This window comes from Scyliorhinus torazame, chromosome 5 (genome assembly GCF_047496885.1).
Source record: "Scyliorhinus torazame isolate Kashiwa2021f chromosome 5, sScyTor2.1, whole genome shotgun sequence".
In the NCBI taxonomy this organism is placed as follows: Eukaryota; Metazoa; Chordata; class Chondrichthyes; order Carcharhiniformes; family Scyliorhinidae; genus Scyliorhinus; species Scyliorhinus torazame.
The window spans coordinates 92969106-92994554 of NC_092711.1; the positions used below are offsets into that span (position 1 = coordinate 92969106).

General features: G+C 47.2%; 2 protein-coding genes across 9 annotated transcripts in view; one reads left to right on the forward strand and one right to left on the reverse strand.

Moving 5' to 3' along the window:
• Window positions 1-25449, reverse strand: part of LOC140418959 (uncharacterized) — a 123697-nt gene that overhangs the window by 3103 nt on the left and 95145 nt on the right. The window contains exon 1 of one of the 2 annotated variants that reach the window (XM_072502651.1): window positions 41-132. The exons of the other annotated variant lie outside the window; for it this stretch is intronic. The gene's annotated coding sequence lies outside the window, so the exon portion shown is untranslated. Of the gene's footprint in view, window positions 1-40; window positions 133-25449 lie in introns of those variants that run through there. 2 annotated transcript variants of the gene reach the window in all.
• On the forward strand, window positions 343-25352 carry LOC140418955 (uncharacterized). 7 transcript variants are annotated; one of them, XM_072502641.1, is made up of 5 exons: window positions 344-698; window positions 3030-3156; window positions 8848-9032; window positions 15230-15355; window positions 23804-25352. In XM_072502641.1, the coding sequence occupies exon 5, from the start codon at window positions 23922-23924 to the stop codon at window positions 25029-25031; it is 1110 nt and encodes a 369-aa protein (XP_072358742.1). In that variant the 5' UTR covers window positions 344-698; window positions 3030-3156; window positions 8848-9032; window positions 15230-15355; window positions 23804-23921; the 3' UTR covers window positions 25032-25352. The 7 variants fall into 7 exon arrangements, with proteins under 7 accessions (XP_072358747.1, XP_072358742.1, XP_072358743.1 ...); XM_072502642.1 differs by having other exon boundaries at window positions 3033-3156; XM_072502644.1 differs by lacking the exon at window positions 8848-9032.

Consider the following 25449-nt stretch of genomic DNA (forward strand, 5'->3'; position numbering starts at 1 on the left):
ATCACTGTCAATGCAGGATAGAAATCACAAAGACACAAACCTTTCTGTTGGATTGAGTTTTTTGTGAGCAAATTCTCCACTTCTGACCCTGGCTGAAGATTTCCACCCCACCGCCTGAATCCTGAGCCGTCATCGACACTGCGCATGCTCCAACACACGTGGGAGGTCGGGGCTCAACCCCGCCCGTCATTCACTCCGATTGGTTGGCGGAGCAGCTGCTTCCGGTTGGATTTCCGAACCTGCCCTCGTCCTATTGGGTCAGAGAAGCCGTCAATCATTCCCCGGACATTGTGAGCTGGAGCATGCGCAGTGCCGATGCAGGACGCGGCCGGGAGGTTTCACTGAAACCCGGTGGAGGCTCCAAACCCCAATAAGAAGTTTCCGGGCCCGGGTTTGCATCGAGCGGCGCGGCAGCTGCGGCCTGCTCCCGGTGACAGGCCTGAGTGAACGGCCGCCGGCTTTATAGAGGCTGCAAACCCGCAGGGGGCAAAACATCAGAGATAGAGTTTGTTGTGAAACCAATGGGATGTAAATCAGGAGGTCAGGGTTACAGTCAACAACAACAACTTCTATTTATATAACACCTTTAACATCATAAATCACCCCAGTCAACTTCACAGGAACATTATAAAACAAAGTGAGACACCCAGACACAAAAGGAGATATTAGGACAGGTGACCAAAAACCGGATGAAAGAGGTGAGTTTTAAAGAGAGTCTTCAAGGAGGTGAGTGAGGTGGAGTCGGAGAAGTTTAGGGAGGGAATTCAGTGCTTGGGGCCGAGGGAACTTAAAACCATGGTGGAGTAATTAGAATCGGGGGTGTGCAAGAGTCCAGGATCAGAGCTGGGACCGAACACCCTGGATTCAGTCCTCTCCATATTTGATTGGAGTTTCTTAGTCAGCAGGAAGAGAACCAGAAACCAGAATGGGCACTGACACAGATATCCAGTGTAACTTAGTTCGAGAGGGAGAGGAAGAACAAAGGTAACCTTGGGCAGCACGGTAGCATTGTGGATAGCACAATTGTTTCACAGCTCCAGGGTCCCAGGTTCGATTCCGGCTTGGGTCACTGTCTGTGTGGAGTCTGCACATCCTCCCCGTGTGTGCGTGGGTTTCCTCCGGGTGCTCCGGTTTCCTCCCATAGTCCAAAGATGTGCAGGTTAGGTGGAGTGGCCATGATAAATTGCCCTTAGTGTCCAAAATTGCCCTTAGTGTTGGGTGGGGTTACTGGGTTATGGGGATAGGGTGGAGTTGTTGACCTTGGATGGGGTGCTCTTTCCAAGAACTGGTGCAGACTCGATGGGCCGAATGGCCTCCTGCACTGTAAATTCTATGATCAATGATCTATGGAAGATTTGGAGAAACAACCTTCGCGATTGCTCATCAAATCTCCACACAGTCAGTTCTGGACGCAAGGTTAACATCTGTTATTCTATCTGGTCAGCCAGGGTGATTCAGATTAATGTCTGTCACAAGTCATGAATGAAGTGACTTACAAAGTATATTTTAGTAAAAGATACAGAAATAATGATCTAATACTTTATTTGGATTTCAGCCCCAGGGGGGAGGGAGAGTGGGACGGGAATTTACAGCTTTGGGGAAAGACAGAAAAGAAAGGTTCCCCAGCAGCTGGGATTGTCTGTTCTGAATTTCTATCCTGTATTGACAGTGTGACCTTTGTAAACACCTTTAACAGGGCATTAGGAGAAGATTTTCAGACAGGAAACACAAACCAAATATCACATTAAGATCCGACAGTGTCACTGAATTGATCAGGACCTGAATATCCTCAGACGATAAATGTGGAATGAAAAATGTTTGTTCTGTTTGTGGGAAAATATTTCAAACATCAGTGTGACTGGAAAAGCACCGAGACACACACACACGAGTGAGAGTACTGCAGTGAACTGACTGTGGAAAGAACTTTAACCAGTTACACAGCCTGAAAAAACACACCATTCACTGTGGAGAGAAACCATCCATGTGTTGTGTGTGTGGGCGAGCTTCAACTGATTGTCCAAAGGAGAGGCCCAAAGACACTGACTCCATGGAGATACCATGGAAATGGGGAGATTGTGGAAATGGATGTTCAGCAGTTTAGTGAGAATCGGGTCAAAGGATAATTCTCACAGACAAGATGATCTCTGAGAGGGCATGATGGGAGATAGCAGAAAAAGAGGGGAAAGATGTGAGTTCAGAACTTGGACAAGAAAGGACTTTCGAGGCAGTTTTACTGAGTGGTTTAATGGAAGAGGAGCAGCAGAATCAACTGATCGGATTGTTTCAATGGGTGGGATTTTCCAGCCCTTCCTGCTGGCTGGAGCTTCCAGACCCACCAATGGCCAACCCCCTCACGGTGAGTTCCCACACGGCGGGATGGGTGAACCACACAAAACGCCAGAGACTTCGGAGGGACCGGAAGATCTGCTGGCGGCCAATGGCGATGTGCCTCCCCCACTGGAAAGCATGCCCGGGAGAACCGGAAAACCCTGCCCAATCTCAGTGACAAAGAAGCTCGATGAGCTCCTCACATTTGTTGGGGGTGAGGATGGAGGGACAGGGGAGGGAGAAAAAGGTTTGAGATATTAAAAAGACTCAACACACAGTATTTAACACAAGGCTGATTTTATTAGTATTGTACGCAGAATATTAACCCCTATAACTGGGCTGATGTTTATTAACATCAGCAGGAACAGAAACCAGTGAATCATCTTCACTCCTTCATGTGATTCAAAAATAAATAAATTTAGAGTACCCAATTCTTTTTTTTTTCCAAATTAAGGGGCAACTTAGCATGGCCAGTCCACCTACCCTGCACATCTTTTGGGTTGTGGGGTGAGACCCACGCAGACACGGGGAGAATGTACAAACTCCACACAGACAGTGACCTGGGGCCGGGATCGAACCTGGGTCCTCGCTGCCTTGAGGCAGCAGTGCTAACCCCTGTGCACTGTGCCACCCTCGTCCCTCATGTTATGAACAGCAAAATCCAATCACCATAATCACTTGTGACCTCGTTGGTGTCTCAGCAGATTGGATGATTGAGTGAATCACTTCCCACACTTGGAGCAGGTGAATGGCCTCTCCCCGGTGTGAATACGTCGATGTGCCAGCAGGTTGGATGAACGATTGAATCCCTTCCTACACTCCGAGCAGGTGAGCGGCCTCTCCCCGGTGTGAATTCTCTGGTGTTCGGTGAGTTGAGCTAATTTCTTGAACCCAGTCCCACAGCAGGAGCACAGGTCTCTCCTCCGTGTGAACACGTTGATGGGTCACCAGTTCCCCAGAGCTTTTAAAGCACTTCTCACAGATCAGGCATTTAAAAGGTCTCTCCTCAGTGTGAACCTGTTGGTGATTCAGCAGGTGGGATGACTGAGTGAACCCTTTCCCACACTCGGAGCAGGTAAATGGTTTCTCCCCAGTGTGAACTAGCTGCTCAGCCATCAGGTGGAATGACGAGTGAATCTCTTCCCACACACAGAGCAAGGGAACGGCTTCTCCCCAGTGTGACCACTTTGGTGTCCTAACAGATTGGATAACAGAGTGAATCTTCTCCCACACTCGGAAAATGTGAGCGGCCTCTCCCCATTGTGAACTCTCTGATGTCTCAGCAGGCTGGATGACTGAGTAAATCCCTTCCCACACTGAAGGCAGGTGAATGGTCTCTTCCCCGGTGTGACTGCTTCGATGGATTACCAGGTCAGATGGACAACTAAATGCCTTCCCACAGTCCTCACGTTTCCATGGATTATCCCCAGTGTGTCTATGCTTGTGTCTCAAAAGGCAGAAGATCGGCTGAAGACTTGACCACACACAGGACACGTATATGGTTTCTCCCCGCTGTGATCAGTGCTTTTTCCTTCCATGTTCAAAATCTGATGATATTCAAGTTATGATAAATTGTGCGACACTGTCAGATCCTTCTGTGGTGTTTGGTTTCAGTTTCCCAACTGCAAACCTTAAGAAATTGATTTAAATCGGTAACAAAGTGAGTGAGAGAGAACCCACAAAAACACAAAGGCAGGTTGTGAAATTCAGCTGAATGATTCTGCTAATTTGTGAAGCCGGCACTGGGGAAAATTGACTATGAAAATTACTGGATTGTCATAAAAACCCAACTGGTTAATTAATGTCCTTCAGGGAAGGGATCCTGCCTCCCGATCTGGGCCTGCACAGACCCGGACCTCTGCTTGAGGAGAGAACAAGGTAGGGGGAGGAGAAGAGGAGTAGTGGGAGAGTTGAGGTTGCAGGGGCAGGGGGCATAGTTGGTGGGAGAATGAGAAGGATTTTACCTTTCTAAAACTCATCGAGAACTTTCACAGAATCTCCCACACCCTCAAACTCTACCACCTAGAAGGAGCAGGATTGCAGGTAAATAGGAAAGCCATCACCTCCAAGTATCCCTTGAAGGGGAAAACAGCAGCAGCCAGAGCAGTGGCACCACGGCTGGCTCTGATGTTCAGAAGGGTCAAAGTGCAGAAGAGCAATAGTAATAGGGGACTGTATAGGCAGGGGCACAGATAGGCGCTTCTGTGGACGTGAAAGAGACTCCAGGATGGTATGTTGCCTCCCTGGTGCCAGGGTCCAGGATGTCTCCGAACCGGTAGAGGGTATCCTGAAGGGGGAGGGCAAACAGGCAGAAGTCATTGTACATATTGGTACTAACGACATAGGCAGGAAGGGGCATGAGGTCCTGCAGCAGGAGTTCAGGGAGCTAGGCAGAAAGTTAAAAGACAGGACCTCTAGGGTTGTAATCTCGGGATTACTCCCTGTGCCACGTGCCAGTGAGGCTAGAAATAGGAAGATAGAGCAGCTAAACACGTGGCTAAACAGCTGGTGTAGGAGGGAGGGTTTCCGTTATCTGGAGCACTGGGAGCTCTTCCGGGGCAGGTGTGACCTATATAAGAAGGACGGGTTGCATCTAAACTGGAGAGACATAAATATCCTGGCCGCGAGGTTTGCTAGTGTCACACGGGAGGGTTTAAACTAGTATGGCAGGGGGGTGGGCACAGGAGCAATAGGTCAGAAGGTGGGAGCATTGAGGCAGAACTAGGGAATAGGGACAGTGTGGCTCTGAGGCAGAGCAGACAGGAAGAAGTTGCTGAACACAGCGGGTCTGGTGGCCTGAAGTGCATATGTTTTAATGCAAGAAGTATTACGGGTAAGGCAGATGAACTTAGAGCTTGGATTAGTACTTGGAACTATGATGTTGTTGCCATTACAGAGACCTGGTTGAGGGAAGGGCAGGATTGGCAGCTAAACGTTCCAGGATTTAGATGTTTCAGGCGGGATAGAGGGGGATGTAAAAGGGGTGGCGGAGTTGCGCTACTGGCCAGGGAGGATATCACAGCTGTACTACGGGTGGACACCTCAGAGGGCAGTGAGGCTATATGGGTAGAGATCAGGAATAAGAAGGGTGCAGTCACAATGTTGGGGGTTTACTACAGACCTCCCAACAGCCAGCGGGAGATAGAGGAGCAGATAGGTAGACAGATTTTGGAAAAGAGTAAAAACAACAGGGTTGTAGTGATGGGAGACTTCAACTTCCCCAATATTGACTGGGACTCACTTAGTGCCAGGGGCTTAGACGGGGCAGAGTTTGTAAGGAGCATCCAGGAGGGCTTCTTAAAACAATATGTAGACAGTCCAACTAGGGAAGGGGCGGTACTGGACCTGGTATTGGGGAATGAGCCCGGCCAGGTTGTAGAAGTTTCAGTAGGGGAGCATTTCGGGAACAGTGACCACAATTCAGTAAGTTTTAAAGTGCTGGTGGACAAGGATAAGAGTGGTCTCGGGTGAATGTGCTAAATTGAGGGAAGGCTAATTATAATAATATTAGGCGGGAACTGAAGAACCTAGATTGGGGGTGGATGTTTGAGGGCAAATCAACATCTCACATGAATGGGAGGCTTTCAAGTGCCAGTTGAAAGGAATTCAGGACCGGCATGTTCCTGTGAGGAAGAAGGATAAATACGGCAATTTTCGGGAACCTTGGATAACGAGAGATATTGTAGGCCTCGTCAAAAAGAAAAAGGAGGCATTTGTCAGGGCTAAAAGGCTGGGAACAGACGAAGCCTGTGTGGAATATAATGAAAGTAGAAGGAACTTAAGCAAGGAGTTAGGAGGGCTAGAAGGGGTCACAAAAAGTCATTGGCAAATAGGATTAAGGAAAATCCCAAGGCTTTTTACACGTACATCAAAAGCAAGAGTGTAGCCAGGGAAAGGGTTGGCCCACTGAAGGATAGGCAAGGGAATCTATGTGTGGAGCCTGGGGAAATGGGTGAGGTACTAAATGAATACTTTGCATCAGTATTCACCAAAGAGAAGGAATTGGTAGATGTTGAGTCTGGAGAAGGGTGTGTAGATAGCCTGGGTCACATTGAGATCCAAAAAGACGAGGTGTTGGGCGTCTTAAAAAATATTAAGGTAGATAAGTCCCCAGGGCCTGATGGGATCTACCCCAGAATACTGGAGGAGGCTGGAGAGGAAATTGCTGAGGCCTTGACAGAAATCTTTGGATCCTCACTGTCTTCAGGTGATGTCCCGGAGGACTGGAGAATAGCCAATGTTGTTCCTCTGTTTAAGAAGGGTAGCAAGGATAATCCAGTGAAGTACAGGCCGGTGAGCCTTACTTCAGTGGTAGGGAAATTACTGGAGAGAATTCTTCGAGACAGGATCTACTCCCATTTGGAAGCAAATGGACGTATTAGTGAGAGGCAGCATGGTTTTGTGAAGGGGAGGTTGTGTCTCACTAACTTGATAAGAGTTTTTTGAGGAGGTCACAAAGATGATTGATGCAGGTAGGGCAGTGGATGTTGTCTAGATGGACTTCAGTAAGGCCTTTGACAAGGTCCCTCCTGGTAGATTAGTACAAAAGGTGAAGTCACACGGGAGCAGGGGTGAGCTGGCAAGGTGGATACAGAACTGGCTAGGTCATAGAAGGCAGAGAGTAGAAATGGAAGGATGCTTTTCTAATTGGAGAGCTGTGACCAATGGTGTTCTGCAGGGATCAGTGCTGGGACCTTTGCTGTTTGTAGTATATATAAATGATTTGGAGGAAAATGTAACTGGTCTGATTAGTAAGTTTGCAGACGACACAAAGGTTAGTGGAATTGCGGATAGCGATGGGGACTGTCAGAGGATACAGCAGGATTTAGATTGTTTGGAGACTTGGGCGGAGAGATGGCAGGTGGAGTTTAATCCGGACAAATGTGAGGATGCATTTTGGAAGGTCTAATGCAGGTAGGGAATATACAGTGAATGGTAGAACCCTCAAGAGTATTGAAAGTCAGAGAGATCAAGGTGTACAGGTCCACAGGTCACTGAAAGGGGCAACACAGGTGGAGAAGGTAGTCAAGAAGGCATACGGCATGCTTGCCTTCATTGGCCGGGGCATTGAGTATAAGAATTGGCAAGTCATGTTGCAGCTGTATAGAACCTTAGTTAGGCCACATTTGGAGTATAGTGTTCAATTCTGGTCACCACACTACCAGAAGGATGTGGAGGCTTTAGAGAGGGTGCAGAAGAGATTTACCAGAATGTTGCCTGGTATGGAGGGCATTAGTTATGAGGAGCGGTTGAATAAACTTGGTTTGTTCTCACTGGAACGACGGAGATTGAGGGGCGACCTGATAGAGGTCTACAAACTATGAGGGGCATAGACAGAGTGGATAGTCAGAGGCTTTCCCCCAGGGTAGAGGGGTCAATTACTAGGGGGCATAGGTTTAAGGTGAGAGGGGCAAGGTTTAGAGGAGATGTACGAGACAAGTTTTTAACACAGAGCGTAGTGGGTGCCTGGAACTCGCTACCGGAGGAGGTGGTGGAAGCAGGGACGATAGTGACATTTAAGGGGCATCTTGACTAATACATGAATAGGATGGGAATAGAGGGATACGGACCCAGGAAGTGTAGAAGATTGTAGTTTAGTCGGGCAGCATGGTCGGCACAGGCTTGGAGGGCCGAAGGGCCTGTTCCTGTGCTGTACATTTCTTTGTTCTTATCACACACCTTCCTGACTTGTCTGACATCCAGTGTTGGACAAACAGATGTTTAATATATTGACAAGACTGAAGCCATTGTCTTCAGTCCTTGTCAATCCTTCGCCTCTGATTCCATCTCTCTCCATGGTAACTATCTGAGGCTCAACATGATTGTTCACAACCATGATGGTATATTTCACCCCAAGATGGGTTTGCAACTGTGTGTGCTAAATGGCCTCTCTCTGTGATGCAATCATTGCACTGGAGGAAAGGGTCCGATCTCTGCCACCAACCCCATACAGACCGTTTCTTAATTGGCCCATCTGTTTCTAGATATAATTTTGTATGAAACTCCTGCAAAAATATTGCATTGCTCGAAATGTGAAATAAGAGAAAATGCTGGAAAAACACAGCAGGTTAGGCAGTGTTTGTGGAGAGAGAAACAGAGTCAATATTTAATGATGTGCAGAATTAATTATATGGAATAGAAATGGTACAGAATCTGTTGGTCAAAGTAAGCTCAGAATTGAAAGAGAAATTATATCTAGTGCAGAAAATGTAATTCCTGACCATGGGAAGGTCAAGCTGGTAAATCAGCAGCACATCGCCAAGGGATGGAATGGAATGGAAACCTAATTTAGAAACAGTTGACAGGAAAAACAGTTCAATACCAAACATGGTTGGAATTAATCCACTATTAGAGATAGAGGAAGTTAGACAATGGCAGAGAGGTGAATGGGAATCAAATGATCAAATAGGGAGCAGACTTAATGAGACGAATGTTCTAGTTGTAATTCTAATCTTATCTTTTTTGTTCACCGGACTGCCGTGCATTCGCCCCACCGCACATTGTCCATCCCTAACTCAGGTCTGTTAGGTTGGAACTGCTGGGTGCAGATTGAGATGAAAATGAAGACTCAGCGATTTTCTCTCCTGGTCACTGGGATCCTGAAGCCCCGCCCCTCTGTCTATGTGAACAACAGTGCCGCATGCGCACTGCTCCTGCTGAAACAAGATGTTTTTATGATGTTGTGATGCCGGCGTTGGACTGGGGTGAGCACAGTACGAAGTCTTACAACACCAAGTTAAAGTCCAACAGGTTTGTTTCGATGTCACTAGCTTTCGGAGCGCTGCTCCTTCCTCAGGTGAAGGAAGAGGTCTGTTCCAGAAACACATATATAGACAAATTCAAAGATGCCAAACAATGCTTGGAATGCGAGCATTAGCAGGTGATTAAATCTTTACAGATCCAGAGATGGGGTAACCCCAGGTTAAAGAGGTGTGAATTGTACCAAGCCAGGACAGTTGGTAGGATTTCGCAGGCCAGATGGTGGGGGATGAATGTAATGCGACATGAATCCCAGGTCCCGGTTGAGCTCATGTGTATGGAACTTGGCTATAAGTTTCTGCTCGGCGATTCTGCGTTGTCGCGGGTCCTGAAGGCCGCCTTGGAGAACGCTTACCCGGAGATCAGAGGCTGAATGCCCTTGACTGCTGAAGTGTTCCCCGACTGGAAGGGAACATTCCTGCCTGGTGATTGTTGCGCGATGTCCGTTCATTCGTTGTCGCAGCGTCTGCATGGTCTCGCCAATGTACCACGCTTCGGGACATCCTTTCCTGCAGCGTATGAGGTAGACAACGTTGGCCGAGTCACACGAGTATGTACCGCGTACCCGGTGGGTGGTGTTCTCACGTGTAATAGTGGTATCCATGTCGATGATCTGGCACGTCTTGCAGAGATTGCCATGACAGGGTTGTGTGGTGTCGTGGTCACTGTTCTGAAGACTGGGTAGTTTGCTGCAAAAAATGGTTCGTTTGAGGTTGCGCGGTTGTTTGAAGGCAAGTAGTGGGGGTGTGGGGATGACCTTCGCAAGATGTTCATCGTCATCAATGACAGTTCCAACACGCCACAGCGAAAAACCGGACCGACCTCCTCAGAAGACAAACATGGGACACAACCGACAGAATACCCTTCGTCGTCCAGTACTTCCCCGGAGCGGAGAAACTACGTCATCTTCTTCACAGCCTTCATCACGTCATTGATGACGATGAACATCTTGCCAAGGTCATCCCCACACCCCCACTACTTGCCTTCAAACAACCGCGCAACCTCAAACGAACCATTGTTTGCAGCAAACTACCCAGTCTTCAGAACAATGACCACGACACCACACAACCCTGTCATGGGAATCTTTGCAAGACGTGCCAGATCATCGACATGGATACCACTATTACACGTGAGAACACCACCCACCAGGTACGCGGTACATACTCGTGCGACTCGGCCAACGTTGTCTACCAACTGTCCTGGCTTGGTACAATTCACACCTCTTTAACCTGGGGTTACCCCATCTCTGGATCTGTAAAGATTTAATCACCTGCTAATGCTCGCATTCCAAGCATTGTTTGGCATCTTTGAATTTGTGTATATATGTGTTTCTGGAACAGACCTCTTCCTTCACCTGAGGAAGGAGCAGTGCTCCGAAAGCTAGTGACATCGAAACAAACCTGTTGGACTTTAACCTGGTGTTGTAAGACTTCGTAAGATGTTTTTAAACCTGGGCCTATTCCCAGGAAAAAGCCTCCGAGCTACAAACTCCGGACCTGCTGGGTCATATTTGGGCTTGGGATCTATCCTGGGTGTTTATGAAGCCTCCGCTCCCTCCCCACCCTCACCTCCCTTCATTCCTCCCTCCGCCCCGCCCGCTCTCTCCCATGAACAAAAACCTCTCCCGCCTCTGAACAAGGTGACACTGCGCATGTTCCGGAGAATACAGCACTGCGCATGCGCACTGACCTCCCGCACAGTGAATCGGGCGAATTCACACCTGCAGGGGATGCTGGGTAACAGCAGCGCCATCGAAGCATCCCAACATAAGAAAAACTATTTTGCTCCACAATTGAAATGAATTAATAAACTCAACAGGTAAACTATTGCGACCATTTACGCAAATTAAGCGGTTATTCTGATGTGATAGAGTAGATGATTGATGTAGCATCCTCAATGTTACAGGCATTGGAGAAGATGGGCACTGCCTGGCTCAACACCTTCAGGGAAAACCACTCCACCCGTTACACACTGTTCAATGGGAGATAAAGTAATGTTAAAAATATTGCTAAAAGTGGCTGACTGGTCGATTGGAAAGACTCAATCATTGTGGTGCAACTGGTCAGCTATTCAGAGAAAGGTGGTTACTCCGATACCATCAGGACAAAGCTCTCGCTAGTTTTGTCCCAGACAGTATTCATTGTCACAGTCCCAGGTTATCAATGGGTACTTAAACCAAAACGTTGAAAACCAGTGACATCCGGTGAGTTCACACACCTGTGTTACTGATTGAATATTCATTTAAAAGAAACATCAAAATTGACAGACCATGTATCTAAATCAAACTCATGAGAAAGCTATGAAGTTATTAGGCTCCAATAAACTCATCAATGATTCGCTCATTCTCAGCTCCACAGCGAGTAGGACCCGGATAAGCAGAAACAGAATAGAAATTGGACACATTGCAGTGAGAGAGTTCACTGTGTGAAATGTTGAATGGCTCCTAATCTGCTCTGACATTCTGATGTTAGATCAGTTTCTCTGCCACGTGACTGTGTTTTCAGCTGAATTGGGCTTCCGCAATGAAAGATGTGAAGCACAAAGAGACTGCAAGGTTTGACACTGTGGTCAAGCTGCAACGTTGGGCAGATATTTTCCACCCATTGATAACCTGGAGCTGTGTGATGATGAATGCTGGTGAGGGGAAAACAAAGATGTCTTCATCCCTCGATGGTCTGGAGCTAAGAAGAGAGGTCACGGAGCTGAAAATGAGCTTTGTTTTCCTGTGTACAAATGCCGCTGGATTTTTACGGCATATTGGCCCTTTGACGCAGAATTCTATTCGGCTTTGGATTGCAATTAAAGCATCCTTTGATTCACATCGATCCCAGAAAGTTGGTCTAGGGATATGATTCCCACTTCGGGTTTTTCAGTGTTGAAGTTTGCGACAGGTCCCGGGTTAAAATCCCGGACGAGCCCTATAGTGTTGTTTTTCTCTTGAACAAGGCAGAGAGGGCGGGAATAGTTCACAGAAACATTGAAAATAGGAGCAAGAGGAGGCCATTTGGCCTATCGAGCCTGCTCCACTATTCATGATGATCCTGGCTGATCATCCGATCAAAACCTGACCTCGCCTTCCCCGCATATCCTTTTGCCCCATCACCTTCAGTGCTGAATTTGACTGTTTCTTGAAAACATAAAATGTTTTGGCATGAATGACTTTCTGTGGAGGCTAATTCCTCAGGCTTGGCTTGGGTCACTATTTGTGCGGAGTCTGCATGTTCTCCCTGTGTCTGCATGGGTTTTCTCCGCGTGCTCTGGTTTCCTCCCACATGTCGAGAAAGATGTGTTGTTCGGTGGATTGGGCATTATGAATTTCCCTCTGTGTACCCGAACAGACACCGGAATGTGGTGACTAGGGGATTTTCACTGTAACTTCATTGCAGTGTTAATGTAAGCCTACTTGTAAAAATAATCAAGATTATTATTACTATCTCTGGGTGAATAACACTACCCTGAAGAACTCCTGCAGTGATGTTCTGGAGCTGAGATGATTGATCTCCAACAACCAATTTTAATCCTGCCTGAGGCAGCAAGAGGACTGACAGAGCTGGAAAACGTCACTTTCATTCCCATTTGACCGGAGTTTACTCGTATACCCGGAGTTACAATTAGCAGAGTGTGAGTCATTTCCTGCCTTTAACATTCCACTGAATAGGGAATGAAAGGTTCAGGAAAGTCAGACAGACTGAAACCTATTGTTAGGCAGAGAGTGTCAAAGTGCAGGAGTCATTAGTGAGTTTATATTGGAGTGGAAATTTGTTCAGGGAGATAGTGTCTGAGCAGGAGTTTGTTGGGATGGAATTGATCAAATATCCAAAGTGGAGAATTGAACTGACTGGAGAGCTGGATCTTAACGCTGACCTCCCGGACCTCGGCCTCCTGAGATGTTCGAAAGAAACTCAACAGACACTCGAGGAACAGCAGCGCCTCTTTCCATTGGGCTCTTTACAGCTTTCACACTCAGAGTGTGTGGAACAGTTTCACACTGTAAATGCTGCCCCCATTCTGTGTGCCCTTACATCGCAGATTTGGGTTTGAATCTTGTTTCCACTTGTTCTTTGTGTCCGGGCGACAGTTGTTGATCAATCTGCCATTGACAGCTCCTCCAGACACATCTTTTGTTTCGTTGTTTCTTCCATTGCTCTGACAGAGAGCTGGCACAGACACGGCAGCCCGAATGGCCTCATTCTGTGGTGTAATTATTCTCTGAATCGATGTTAACTTCACTCTGAGGCCGAGAACCGCAGTCTTTCCTCAGTTGGTTTGTTATCACATGAAAATGTGAGAGGACGCGGGTTCAAATTCCGGACGGACCCTTTGATGTTCTTGCTTACTGACCAAACCAAAGATTTTGTTCATTTCTTTCGGTGCAGATGGCGGGATTCATTCACATTGGGTTTGCTTTGAGAAGCTGAGCTCACGCTGCAGGGAATCAATACGTTCCCGAGACAATCGATACATTTTCGAAAAGCTTGTCTATGTGAGTGGACATTCACTTATCTCCATTCACTAATTCAGGCAGCTGTCTGTCAGTTTCATTTTATCCATTCGGGGATGTGAACCTCGCTGGCCGCTCCAACATTTACTGCCCAGGACTATTCGCTATTGAGGAGGTGGTGGTGAGCTGCTTCTTGAACCGCTGCAGTCCATTGGTGTAGGTACACCCACAGTGCTGTTAGGGAGGGAGTTGCAGGCTTATTTCCCAGTGACAGTGAAGGAACAGCCGATATATTTCCAAGTAATCTTAATTATTGTCACAAGTAATTTTATATTAACAATGCAATGAAGTTACTGTGAAAATGGCCAGGATGGGGAGCGGCTGGGAAGGGAACTTTCAGGGTGTCGGGGTCTTGGGTTTGAAAGGCGCTGTCTAAGATGCCGTTGGTGAGTTCCTGCACCCATCCAGGCAAGTGGACAGTATCCCATCACATTCCTGACTTGTGCCTTGTAGATGGTGGGCAGGTTTTGTGGAGTTAGGAGGCGAGTTACTCGCTGCAGGATTCCCAGCCTCTGACCTGCATTTGTCGCCATTGAATGAACTGTTAATATTTGTGCCGAGTCAAAATAGGAGCATCTATGTTCCTGCTCAGTGCACCGGCAATTTTCAGCTTCTCCTGAATGCATTTTGAGGTACATGTCAGGGCAAATGACACGTGCTTGTAAGATATTATATTCAGGTAATATTGGATGGTGGATTCAATGGGGGAGTGGCTGGTGGTTGAATAGTGTAATTGGCTCCAGACCAGTAAACCAGGCTGGAGCTCTGGGGACCAGGGTTCCACGCGGCAGATTAACTCAGCCACTCAATTCAAGGGCAATTCAAGATTGGTGTAAATGAATAATGAAAATGTCAATCATGTAACTTTTCCACACACGGAAATGAATGGAGTTTGACAATGTTTCTGTGCGGTTTTAAAGCCTTTGTGTAAAGCAAACTTGATAATCACCACACTGCAGAAACAGGGAACAGCGCTCAGCGCACTGGCCGAGAATAGTAAACTGTGCGTCCTTATTGCACTGAAGAACCTTCTATTGTCAGAGTACCATTCAACTGAAAACTTAGACAAGTGGCAGCGAAATCGATCCAACATTAGAATCATAAAATGTCAGCACATTAGAAAACCATTCAGAGTTAACACGTGTGAACTCGGACTGCGATTCCTGCCAGTATCCGAGTACATCAATACATCAGAGTATTTTGCAGGGTATCATTTGAAACTTTGCGGGTGTAAGATAATGTATTCGCTTAACTATTGAACAACAAATAGCAAGGATACAACTCATCTGCAAATTTAGACGAGTAACGTCAATAATGTTTCGAATAAGGGACATTCCCCTCACCATTGTCCCCTTCCCCCCCCACCTGGGCAATCTGCTCCCTGGTCCTCCTGTCCTTTGCGTCACTGCTTACCTTTGTTCTGCCATTAACACATTCTGATCTCTTAATGCGCCACTATCAGCACCTTTCTTAGCCTTGATCACCTCCTTTTGCATTCCCTTTGTCTTTCCTTCCAAGACATCACAGTCATCCTCCACCTATCGCTGGCCCTCTATCCAGCCCCAATGCCCCACTCCCCCCCCCCACACACACACACACTCCTCTCCACACGCCACAGTCTAAATCTGACCCTATTTCCAGTTCTCCAGATTTCACAAAGATTCATCCAGACTGGAAACGACAGCTGCCATCTCTCTGCACAGAGGCTGCCAGACCTTCTGAGAGTGTCCAGTATTTGCGTTTCTGATTCAGATTCCAGCATCCGCAGTAAGTTGCTTTTATTGTATATTTAGACATGTTTGAAATGGTGATTAAATTTGATCATCTGCATCTGTAAACCCATTAAATTCTGTTGTGCACTGTGTCAAAATGGGAACATCTTTTTTCTTCTCATTGCGTCCTGAACATTCAGGTAATATTCAGTTTCAAAATTAGTTTGTGCAAACTTTCCTCACACTAAATGAGACAGATGTCTCAACTTTAAAAAAATTAATTTCGGAATACCGAATTACTTTTTTTCCAATTAAGGGGCAATTTAGCGTGGCCAATCCACCTAACCCGCACATTTGTGGGTAGTGGGAGCGAAACCCACGCAGACACGGGGAGAAGGTGCAAACTCCACAGGGACAGTGACCCTGGGCCAGGATCGAACCCCAGCAGATGTCTCAACTGACAAGAATATAAGATACAGAACTTAGTCTGCACTTCAAAATGTTAAAGCATTTGTTCAGCAATTTGGGGAAGCACGGTAGCATAGTGATTAGCACAGTTGCTTCACAGCTCCAGGATCCCAGGTTCGATTCCTGGCTGGGTCACTGTCTGCGGAGTCTGCACGTTCTCCCCGTGTGTGCGTGGGTTTCCTCCGGGTGCTCCGGTTTCCTCCCACATTCCAAAGAGGTGCAGGTTAGGTGGATTGGCCATGCTAAATTGCCCTCAGTGTCCAAAAAGGATAAGTGGGGGTTACTGGGATAGGGTAGAGACGTGGGCTTGAGTGGGGTGCACTTTGTAAGGGCCGGTGCAGACTCGATGGGCTGAATGGCCTCCTTCTGCATGTAAATTCTATGATTCTATGAATACTTTCTGTTCAATCAAGTAATGTTCCATGGCTCAGGGCAGCATGGTGACCTCACAGCACTGAGGTCACAGGTTCAATCCCCACTCTGGGTCACTGTCCATCTGGAGTTTATGCATTCTCCCCGTGTTTGCATGGGTTTTACCCCCACAACCCAAAAGATGTTCAGAGTAGGTGAATTGGCCACACTAAATTGCCCTTTAATTGGGTAAATGAATTGGGTTCTCTAAATTTGTTTTTTTTTAATGTTCCATGACTCCAAACTTAATATTATTTGAAAGTAATGTCCTGATTTGAAATCGAGACTTTAAAATATACAGCACTTAATTGCAAACATGACTGACAGAGAAAATAAATCGAATCACTGGGTAATACAAGTTTTGTTCATTGTGAGATTGACCACAGTCAGTTTTTATACACAATCACAGGTCAGAGATTTAAGAATATGTTCATTATATTTGACCCTCTTTGTTCTGGGTATGATATATTCTGTAGCCTAAATACCGTTCATGTATAAGAAAGGAGGGGTAACGGCAAATCCGCACTGAGTCTGGATTTCCTCATCTCCCTGAGTGGCTTTTCCTGTTTCTCCATCATGAAGACTGAATTTTTCAAAAAGCTGGTCCAGTTATGTCTCTGGCATTTCCTCTGATTCAGTTACTGTTAGACATCCTTCAATCTGGCCTGTTGCATTTGCTGATCCCAATGCCATCTACTCTACATTGGAGAGACAAAGTGCCGACTGGGTGACCGCTTTGCAGAACGCCTTCGCTCCATCCACAAGCTGGAGCCAGACCCTCCTGTCGCTTGCTATTTCAACTCACTGACCTGCTCTCCGGTCCACATGTCCAACCTTGGCGTGCTGCAATGTTCCCCTGAAGCCCAGCGCAAAGCCGAGGAACAGCCCCTCCCCCTCCGATTAGACATGTGGATTTAACAGTCAGTTCAACAACTTCAGACTGTGAACTCTCTCCTCCCCCTTCAGCACCTTCCACTGATAAGTTTTCCCCATAACATTGCCCCCAGCTCCTGAGCAATCTGCTCCCTGTTCCTACTGTCCTTTGGAACACTGCTTACCTTTGTTCTGCCATTAACACATTCTAATATCTGAATGCGGCACGATTAGCAGCCTTGATGACTGGCATTTACATTCCCTTTGTCTTTCCATGACATCTTTGTCAACCTTCACCGCTGGCCGGCCCTCTATCCAGCCCCAATGTTCTGCTCCCCACCCCCCACCCCCTCCCCTCTCCATCCCAACAGTATAAATCTGAATAAAAGCAAATTACTGCGGATGCTGGAATCTGAAACATAAGAACATAAGGACTAAAAGCAGGAGTAGGCCATCTGGCCCCTCGAGCCTGCTCCACCATTCAATGAGATCATGGCTGATCTTTTGTGGACTCAGCTCTACTTTCCGGCCCAAAACGAAAGAGAAAATGCTGGAAAATCTCAGCAGGTCTGGCAGCATCTGTAGGCAGATCTGCACGTTCTCCTCTGTAGGGAGTCCAATGTCAAAGAATCATTGGACTCGAATCGTTAACACTGCAATGATGTTACTGTGAAAATCCCCTAGTCACCACACTCTGCCGCCTGTTCGGGTACACAGAGAGAGAATTCAGAATGTCCAATTCACCTAACAGCACGTCCTTCAGGACTTGTGGGAGGAAACCCATACAGACACGGGAGAACGGGCAGACTCCGCACAGACTGCTCCAAACAGGAACAGTGAAAGTGATGAACAGCAGAATCCCACCCCTACAATCACATGTAAACTCTCTGGTCTCACAATAGGTGCTGTGAGTGAACCCTTTTCACACACAGGGCAGGTGACCAGACTCTCTCCAACATGAGTGTGTTGGTGTGTCTGAACTCACATGTACTTCTCATATTCATTTAAAGAAAATAAAAAAATTTAGAGTGCCCAATTCATTTTTTCAATTAAGGGGCAATTTAGCGTGGCCAATCCACCTACCCTGCACATCTTTGGGTTGTGGGGGCGAAACCCACGCAAACACGGGGAGAATGTGCAAACTCCACACGGACAGTGACCCAGAGCCAGGATCGAACCTGGGACCTCGGCGCCGTGAGGCCACAGTGCTAACCCACTGCGCCACCGTGCTGCTCATAGAATTAACAGTACAGAAGGAGGCCATTCGGCCCATCGAGTCTGCACTGTAAATTCTATGATAATTCTATGATCAGCACAGTGGCGCAGTGAGTTAGCCCTGTGGCCTCACGGCGCCAAGGTCCCAGGTTCGATCCTGCCTCTGTGTCACTGTCCGTGTGGAGTTTGCACATTCTCCCCGTGTTTGCATGGGTTTCGCCCCGGCTCTTGGAAAGAGCACCCTACCCAAGGTCAACACTTCCACCCTATCCCCATAACCCAGTAACCCCACCCAACACTAAGGGCAATTTTGGACACTAAGGGCAATTTATCATGGCCAATCCACCTAACCTGCACATCTTTGGACTGTGGGAGGAAACCGGAGCACCCGGAGGTACGCCACGCGCACACGGGGAGGATGTGCAGACTCCGCACAGACAGTGACCCAAGCCGGAATCGAACCTGGGACCCTGGAGCTGTGAAGCAATTGTGCTATCCACAATGCTACCGTGCTGCTCCTACTTGTCATATTCATAACAAGAGGGCATTTACGAATGTGAACATGTTGATGTTCAATTTAGATGTCCCATTTAGAATACTGTGAGCAATTTTGGGCCCCACACCTCAGGAAGGACATACTGGCACTGGAGCGGGTCCAGCGGAGATTCACACGGATGATCCCAGGAATGGTAGGCCTAACATACGATGAACATCTGAGGATCCTGGGATTATATTCATTGGAATTTAGGAGGTTGAGGGGAGATCTAATAGAAACTTACAAGATAATGAATGGCTTAGATAGGGTGGATGTAGGGAAGTTGTTTCCATTAGCAGGGGAGACTAGGACCCGGGGGCACAGCCTTAGAATAAAAGGGAGTCACTTTACAACAGAGATGAGGAGAAATTTCTTCAGCCAGAGAGTGGTGGCTCTGTGGAATTCATTGCCACAGAGGGCGGTGGAGGCCGGGACGTTGAGTGTCTTTAAGACAGAAGTTGATAAATTCTTCATTTCTCGAGGAATTAAGGGCTATGGAGAGAGAGCGGGTAAATGGAGTTGAAATCAGCCATGATTGAATGGTGGAGTGGACTCGATGGGCCGAATGGCCTTACTTCCGCTCCTATGTCTTATGGTCTTATGTGCAGCGAGGGTGCTTAACCGAGTCAATCCCTTCCCATACACAGAGCAGGTGAATGGCCTCTCCCCAGTTTGAACCCGCTGGTGCCTCATCATTGTGGATGGCTGAGTGAATCCTTTCTCACACATGGGGCAGGTGAACGGCCTCTCTCCAGTGTGAGTGTGAGGGTTGCATCAGGTTCTTTCTGCTTTTGAAGCTCTTCCCACAGTCAGAACATTCTAAAGGTCTCTTATTGGAGTGAGCACGCTGGTGTGACTGCAGGTGTTGTGACTGAATGAAATCTTTTCCACACAAGGAGCAGATGAACGGCCTCTCCCTTGTGTGACTCCATTGATGAGTTTTGTGATGGGATGTGTAATTGAATCCCTTCCCACTGTCGCCACATTTCCATGGTGCCGGTATGCTGGGGCCTCTCCAGGTCCACACACAGAAGATGTGTACAGTTTCTCCTCACAAAGAATGGTGTGACTTGTTCAGACTGTGTAACTGGTTAAAGTTCTTTCCATAGTCCGTTCACAGCTCGGGGCTGGTTTAGCACAGGGCTAAATCACTGGCTTTTAAAGCAGACCAAGGCAGGCCAGCAGCATGGTTCAATTCCCATACCAGCCTCCCCGAACAGACGACGGAATGTGGCGACTAGGGGCTTTTCACAGTAACTTCATTTGAAGCCTACTTGTGACAATAAGCGATTTTCATTTTCACTGGGACACTCACTCGGGGCGGGGCGGGGGGGTGGAGGGCGGTCTCATTGTTTTCCAGTCACACTGATATTTGAAATATTTTCCCACAGACAGAAGACAAACGTTTCTCCTTCCACAATATTATTAAAACCTGGGTAATGTTTGCAGACAGCATGTCTGCTGGAGATGTGATTAACAGTCAATGTGGTTAACACTGTTGCCTCATGGCCGGGTTCGAGCCCGGCCCCGGGGTCACTGTCTGTGTAGAGTTTGCACATTCTCCCTGCGTGGGTCTCACCCCACAACCCAAAATTGTGCAGAGTAGGTGGATTGGCCACGCCAAGGGATTGGTCCCTTAATTGGAAAATAAAGAATTGGGCACTTCCATTTTTTTTTTAATGACAGAGGATAACAATGCAAGGCAAAACTGGGTGACAATAAGGCAAGTAGGTAAACTAATAGGACAAGAGAAGAAATAAAAGACAGGTCCAGGTGAGGTATAAATGGCAACAGCAGAACCGTTACCAGCACCAACTGTCGAAAAATATCGGAGTGATGATTATAATCTGAAATTACTGAAATGAATGTTGTGTCTGGAAGGTTGGAAATTGGCTGATCAAGGATGAGCCGCACCAGCCTTCCCGAACAGGCGCTGGAATGTGGCGACTAGGGGTTTTTCACAGTAACTTCATTTGAAGCCTACTTGTGACAATAAGCGATTTTCATTTCATTTCATTTTCATGAGGTTCTGTTCCTCGAGTTTCCTTTGAGCTTTATTGGAGCAGTGCAGGAGGCCGAGGACAGTGGGAATGGGGCAGGGAATTAAAATATTAAATGATCAGAAGCTCAGGATTATGCTTGCAGGCTGAATGGTGATGTTCCACAGTCACCAATCCAGACTTATCTCCTCAGTGGAGGGGAGACCAAATCGTGAGCACGATACTGAGTAGCACTGTGTCATCTGGAAAGTGAAATGAAATGAAAATCGCTTATTGTCACGAGTAGGTTTCAATGAAGTTACTGTGAAAAGCCCCTAGTCGCCACATTCCGGCGCTTGTTCGGGGAGGCTGGTACGGGAATTGAACCATGCTGCTGGCCTGCCTTGGGCCGCTTTAAAAGCCAGCAATTTTGCCCAGTGTGCTAAACCAGCCCCTGCAGTGTGTTTGGAATCCTAGAATATGGGAATGAAGGAGATGAAATGGTGGTTGTTGCATCTGTTGTTTCTGCGTGGAAAGATTTACAGTGATGTTCATAAGGACACAAGTAATGGAGCGGGGGGAGACCATACGGCTCATCAGGCCTCAGCATTTCTTGCTGGGTGTAACCTGCCCGTTCAGACATCATTCTGGCATACTCTCCTGCTTCTTCTCCGGGCCTTCTCGATCCATCTTATAATATGGAGACATTAGCTCAACAATCCTATGAAGTAAACTTTAGTCTAGCCTCGTGTCACCGAGCTGAAATCCAGTCTTTCTCTGACACATTATTCTTAATGTCATCACGGACAGGTTAAGAGTGAAAAAGTCAACTGTTTAGCAGTAATGATGTGGCGATGCCGGCGTTGGACTGGGGTGAGCACAGTAAGAAATCTTACGACACCAGGTTAAAGTCCAACAGGTTTGTTTCGAATCACGGAGCAATGCTTCTTCACCTGAGGAAGGAGCTGTGCTCCGAAAGCTAGTGATTTGAAACAAACCTGTTGGACTTTAACCTGGTTTAGCAGTAAGGGGAAGAGGCAAGTTTGTAGATGCTCTACAGTGGTACAGACCCGTTGGATCTGCTTCTTCTGTCCCATCTTATATTCAGCTAATGGTAAAATGATTAAAATACTGCAACATCCAGGCATTTGGGGGCAACTTTGAGTTTGCTGCTCAGATTAGGTAAAGTCTCCACATCATAAAATGGATCTAGAAGGACTGGAGAAGATGCAGGAAAAGATATTTAGATTATGCCTGAACTGGCAGGTTATACCCAGCAAGAAAGATTGGACAGGGTGTAAACCTTTTCTCTGGAAAAGGGAATGAAGAGTGACCTGATCCTGTAAGATTATGAAAAGGTTTGATATGATGGACAATTGGAAGATGTTTCCACTGGAAGAGAATGAATATTAGTTAGTCATTAATTAATCTAATGTGCAGTTCAGGAGCAGTTCAGAGGGAGATCACTCACACACTTCACATGTGCAAAGGGATTTCCTCAGTTTTCCCACTGGTCAACACTCCAACTTTAAAAGCTCAGACTATTTGATCCAATTTCAGCTCATTGTTATTGGTGAGGGGCAGTTTAACAGTTCGGTCTATGGGGACAAAAATCACTTGTTCACCCTAACCCGTTGAGACCCCAATGAGTTCACATCTCACTGTTGTCAATCACACCCAGGACAGAACTGTGGTGGAGGGCCCGTACTATTTAGGTGCTGTATTAATTGACTTCATACATTTGTTACGTTGGCCCAATATTACCAGTCACAATCAGTTTGCAAAGCATGATTTATATCCCAATATAGATTTCAATGGTGGGTTAATCACCCAACATGCACTGCAGCTGAGAATGTGCATGATCCACATTACACAACTTCGCACGTGTGCAGAGTCCGGCTGTGACTGGAGCGGACTCAACCCTGTGAAAGAACACCCCACTCAGGTCCACCCCACCCAACGTGCACATCCTTGGAGATGAAGGGGCAATTTAGCATGGCCGATCCACCTAACCTGCACGTCTTTGAACTGTGTGAGGAAACCGGAACACCCGGAGGAAACCCAAACAGACACGGGGAGAACGTGCAGTCTCCGCACTGTCACCCATCTGAAATGGGTGACCCCTTATTTTGCAACAGTGACCCCCTTGTTCCAGATTCTCCCACAACAGGAAACATCCTCTCCACATCCACCCTGTCAAAACCCCTCAGGATCTTATATCGTTCAATCCAGGTTTTACCCAAAACTTTAAATCTATGTCCCGACTGCTTGTACGATCAGTGAATGGAAACAGAGTTTCTTTGTCCACCTGATCGAAACCTGGCATAATCCTGTGTCCCTGAATCAAATCTCCCCTCAACCTCATTTGCTTCCTGAAGAGTGGTGCCAGAGCTTTGTAAAGATTCATATAATAGAATTAGAACCATAGAATTCCTACAGTGCAGAAGGAGGCCATTCGGCCCATCGAGTCTGCAGTGATTCTCTGAAAGGGCACCCTGCCTCGGCCCACACTCCTACCCTGTAACCCCATAGCCCCACCTAACCTGCACATCCCGATACACTATGGGGCAATTTATCAAGGTCAATCCACCTAATTTGCTCTTTAGACTGTGGGAGGAAACCTAAGCACCGGGTGGAAACCCACGCACACATGGGGAGAAAATGCAAACTCCAGACAGTCACCAAGGCCGGAATTGAACCCGGGTCCCTGGCGCTGTGAGGTAGCAGTGCTCATCACCGTGCCACCAGAAGCATAGTTTCAGTATCAATCTGACTGTATGAAGCTCAAAATCGAATTTGCTTTGCGAACTACTCTCTTAATATGTCTTGTAGATATACAAAATCCCTCTTCACCTCTTTCTCTCTCCTCCCAAAGAGGTCAATTGGGTTTTGTAACAATTCAGCCGTTTTCATGGTCACTTTTTCCCAGACCGGCCCCACAAATGAACAGATTCATTCAGCTCAATTTGATGACCTGCTTTTGTGGGTTCTCTCTCACTCCCTATTTTCTGTTTTCAATCAGTTTCACAGGGTGTTCGAAGGGGAGGCTTCAAAGGTCGGGAATCTCAAACCAAAACATCACATCCGGATCTGACAGAGTCCTCAATTTATCATATCCTGAATATCAGCTGATTTTGAACATGGAAGGAAAGAACATCGTTCACAGTGCGGGGAAACCGTACACGTGTAGTGTGTGTGGACGAGGATTCAGTCAATCATCAGGCCTCACAAGCCACAAATGCAGTCACACTGAGGAGAAACCGTGGAAATGTGCAGACTGTGGGAAAGGATTCACTTCCCCATCCCAGCTGGAAACTCATCGACGCAGTCACACTGGGGAGAGACCATTCACCTGCTCCAAGTGTGGGAAAGGATTCACTCAGACATCGGCCTTGCTAAGACATGAGCGAGTTCATACTGGCGAGAGACCATTCACCTGCTCCAAGTGTGGGAAGGGATTCACTCAGTCATCGGCCCTGCTAAGACATGAGCGAGTTCATACTGGGGAGAGACCATTCACCTGCTCCAAGTGTGGGAAGGGATTCATTCAGTCATCGGTCCTGCGAAATCACCAGCGAGTTCACACTGGGGAGAGACCATTCACCTGCTCCAAGTGTGGAAAGGGATTCACTGAGTCATCCACTCTGTCCACACACCAGCGAGTTCACACTGGGGAGAGGCCATTCACCTGCTCCAAGTGTGGGAAGGGATTCACTCGGTCATCCCACCTGCTAAGACATGAGCGAGTTCATACTGGGGAGAGACCATTCACCTGCTCACAGTGTGGGAAGGGGTTTACTATTTCAGACCACCTGCTGAGTCACCAGCGAGTTCACACTGATGAGAGACCGTTTCAATGTCCAGACTGCGGGAAGTGCTGTAAAAGTTCTGGGAAACTGATGAACCATCAACGTGTTCACACTGGCGAGAGACCGTTCAGGTGCTCTCACTGCGGGACTGGGTTCAGACAATCATTTAACCTCACTGTACATCAGCGAATTCACACTGGGGAGAGGCCATTCACCTGCTCCAAGTGTGGGAAGAGATTCACTCAGTCATCCACCCTGCGAATCCACCAGCGAATTCACACTGGGGAGAGACCATTCACCTGCTCCGAGTGTGGGAAGGGATTCACTCAGTCATCCACCCTGCAGAAGCACCAGCAAATTCACACAGTGGAGAGACCATTCACCTGCTCCGAGTGTGGGAAGGGATTCACCACTTCATCCCACCTGCTGAGACACAAATGAGGCCACAAGTAACCACAGTGATTGGATTTTGCTGTTCCTCACGTTCAGGACTGAACCATGTTCATTTGGGTCTCTTTCTGCTGATGACAAACTCCAGCCCATTTACAGGGGCTAATATTCTGGCTAAAAGTCAACTAAATCAGAATCGTGTTAAATACGAAGAGTGCTGACATTTTTGAAATATCTCTGACACAAATTAGATCCTTTTGACGTACTCTCGCTCTCCCCTGTCTCTTCCATCCTCACCACTAACAAGAAGTGTGAGGAGCTTGTGGAGCTTCTTTGTGACTGAGATTGAGTAAAGAAACAGAGTTTGTTGTCCCTTGTTGTAACAGTTCTGTAGAAGGGTCAATGGAATCTTAAAAAGTCCATTGAAGTGAAAAGAAAGTATTTTCCTCAGAGGTTTGACACAGGAAGA

Excerpts from the sequence above, each read along its gene's own strand:
- LOC140418955 (XM_072502646.1), top strand. The coding sequence starts at position 23,922 with ATGGAAGGAAAGAACATCGTTCACAGTGCGGGGAAACCGTACACGTGT.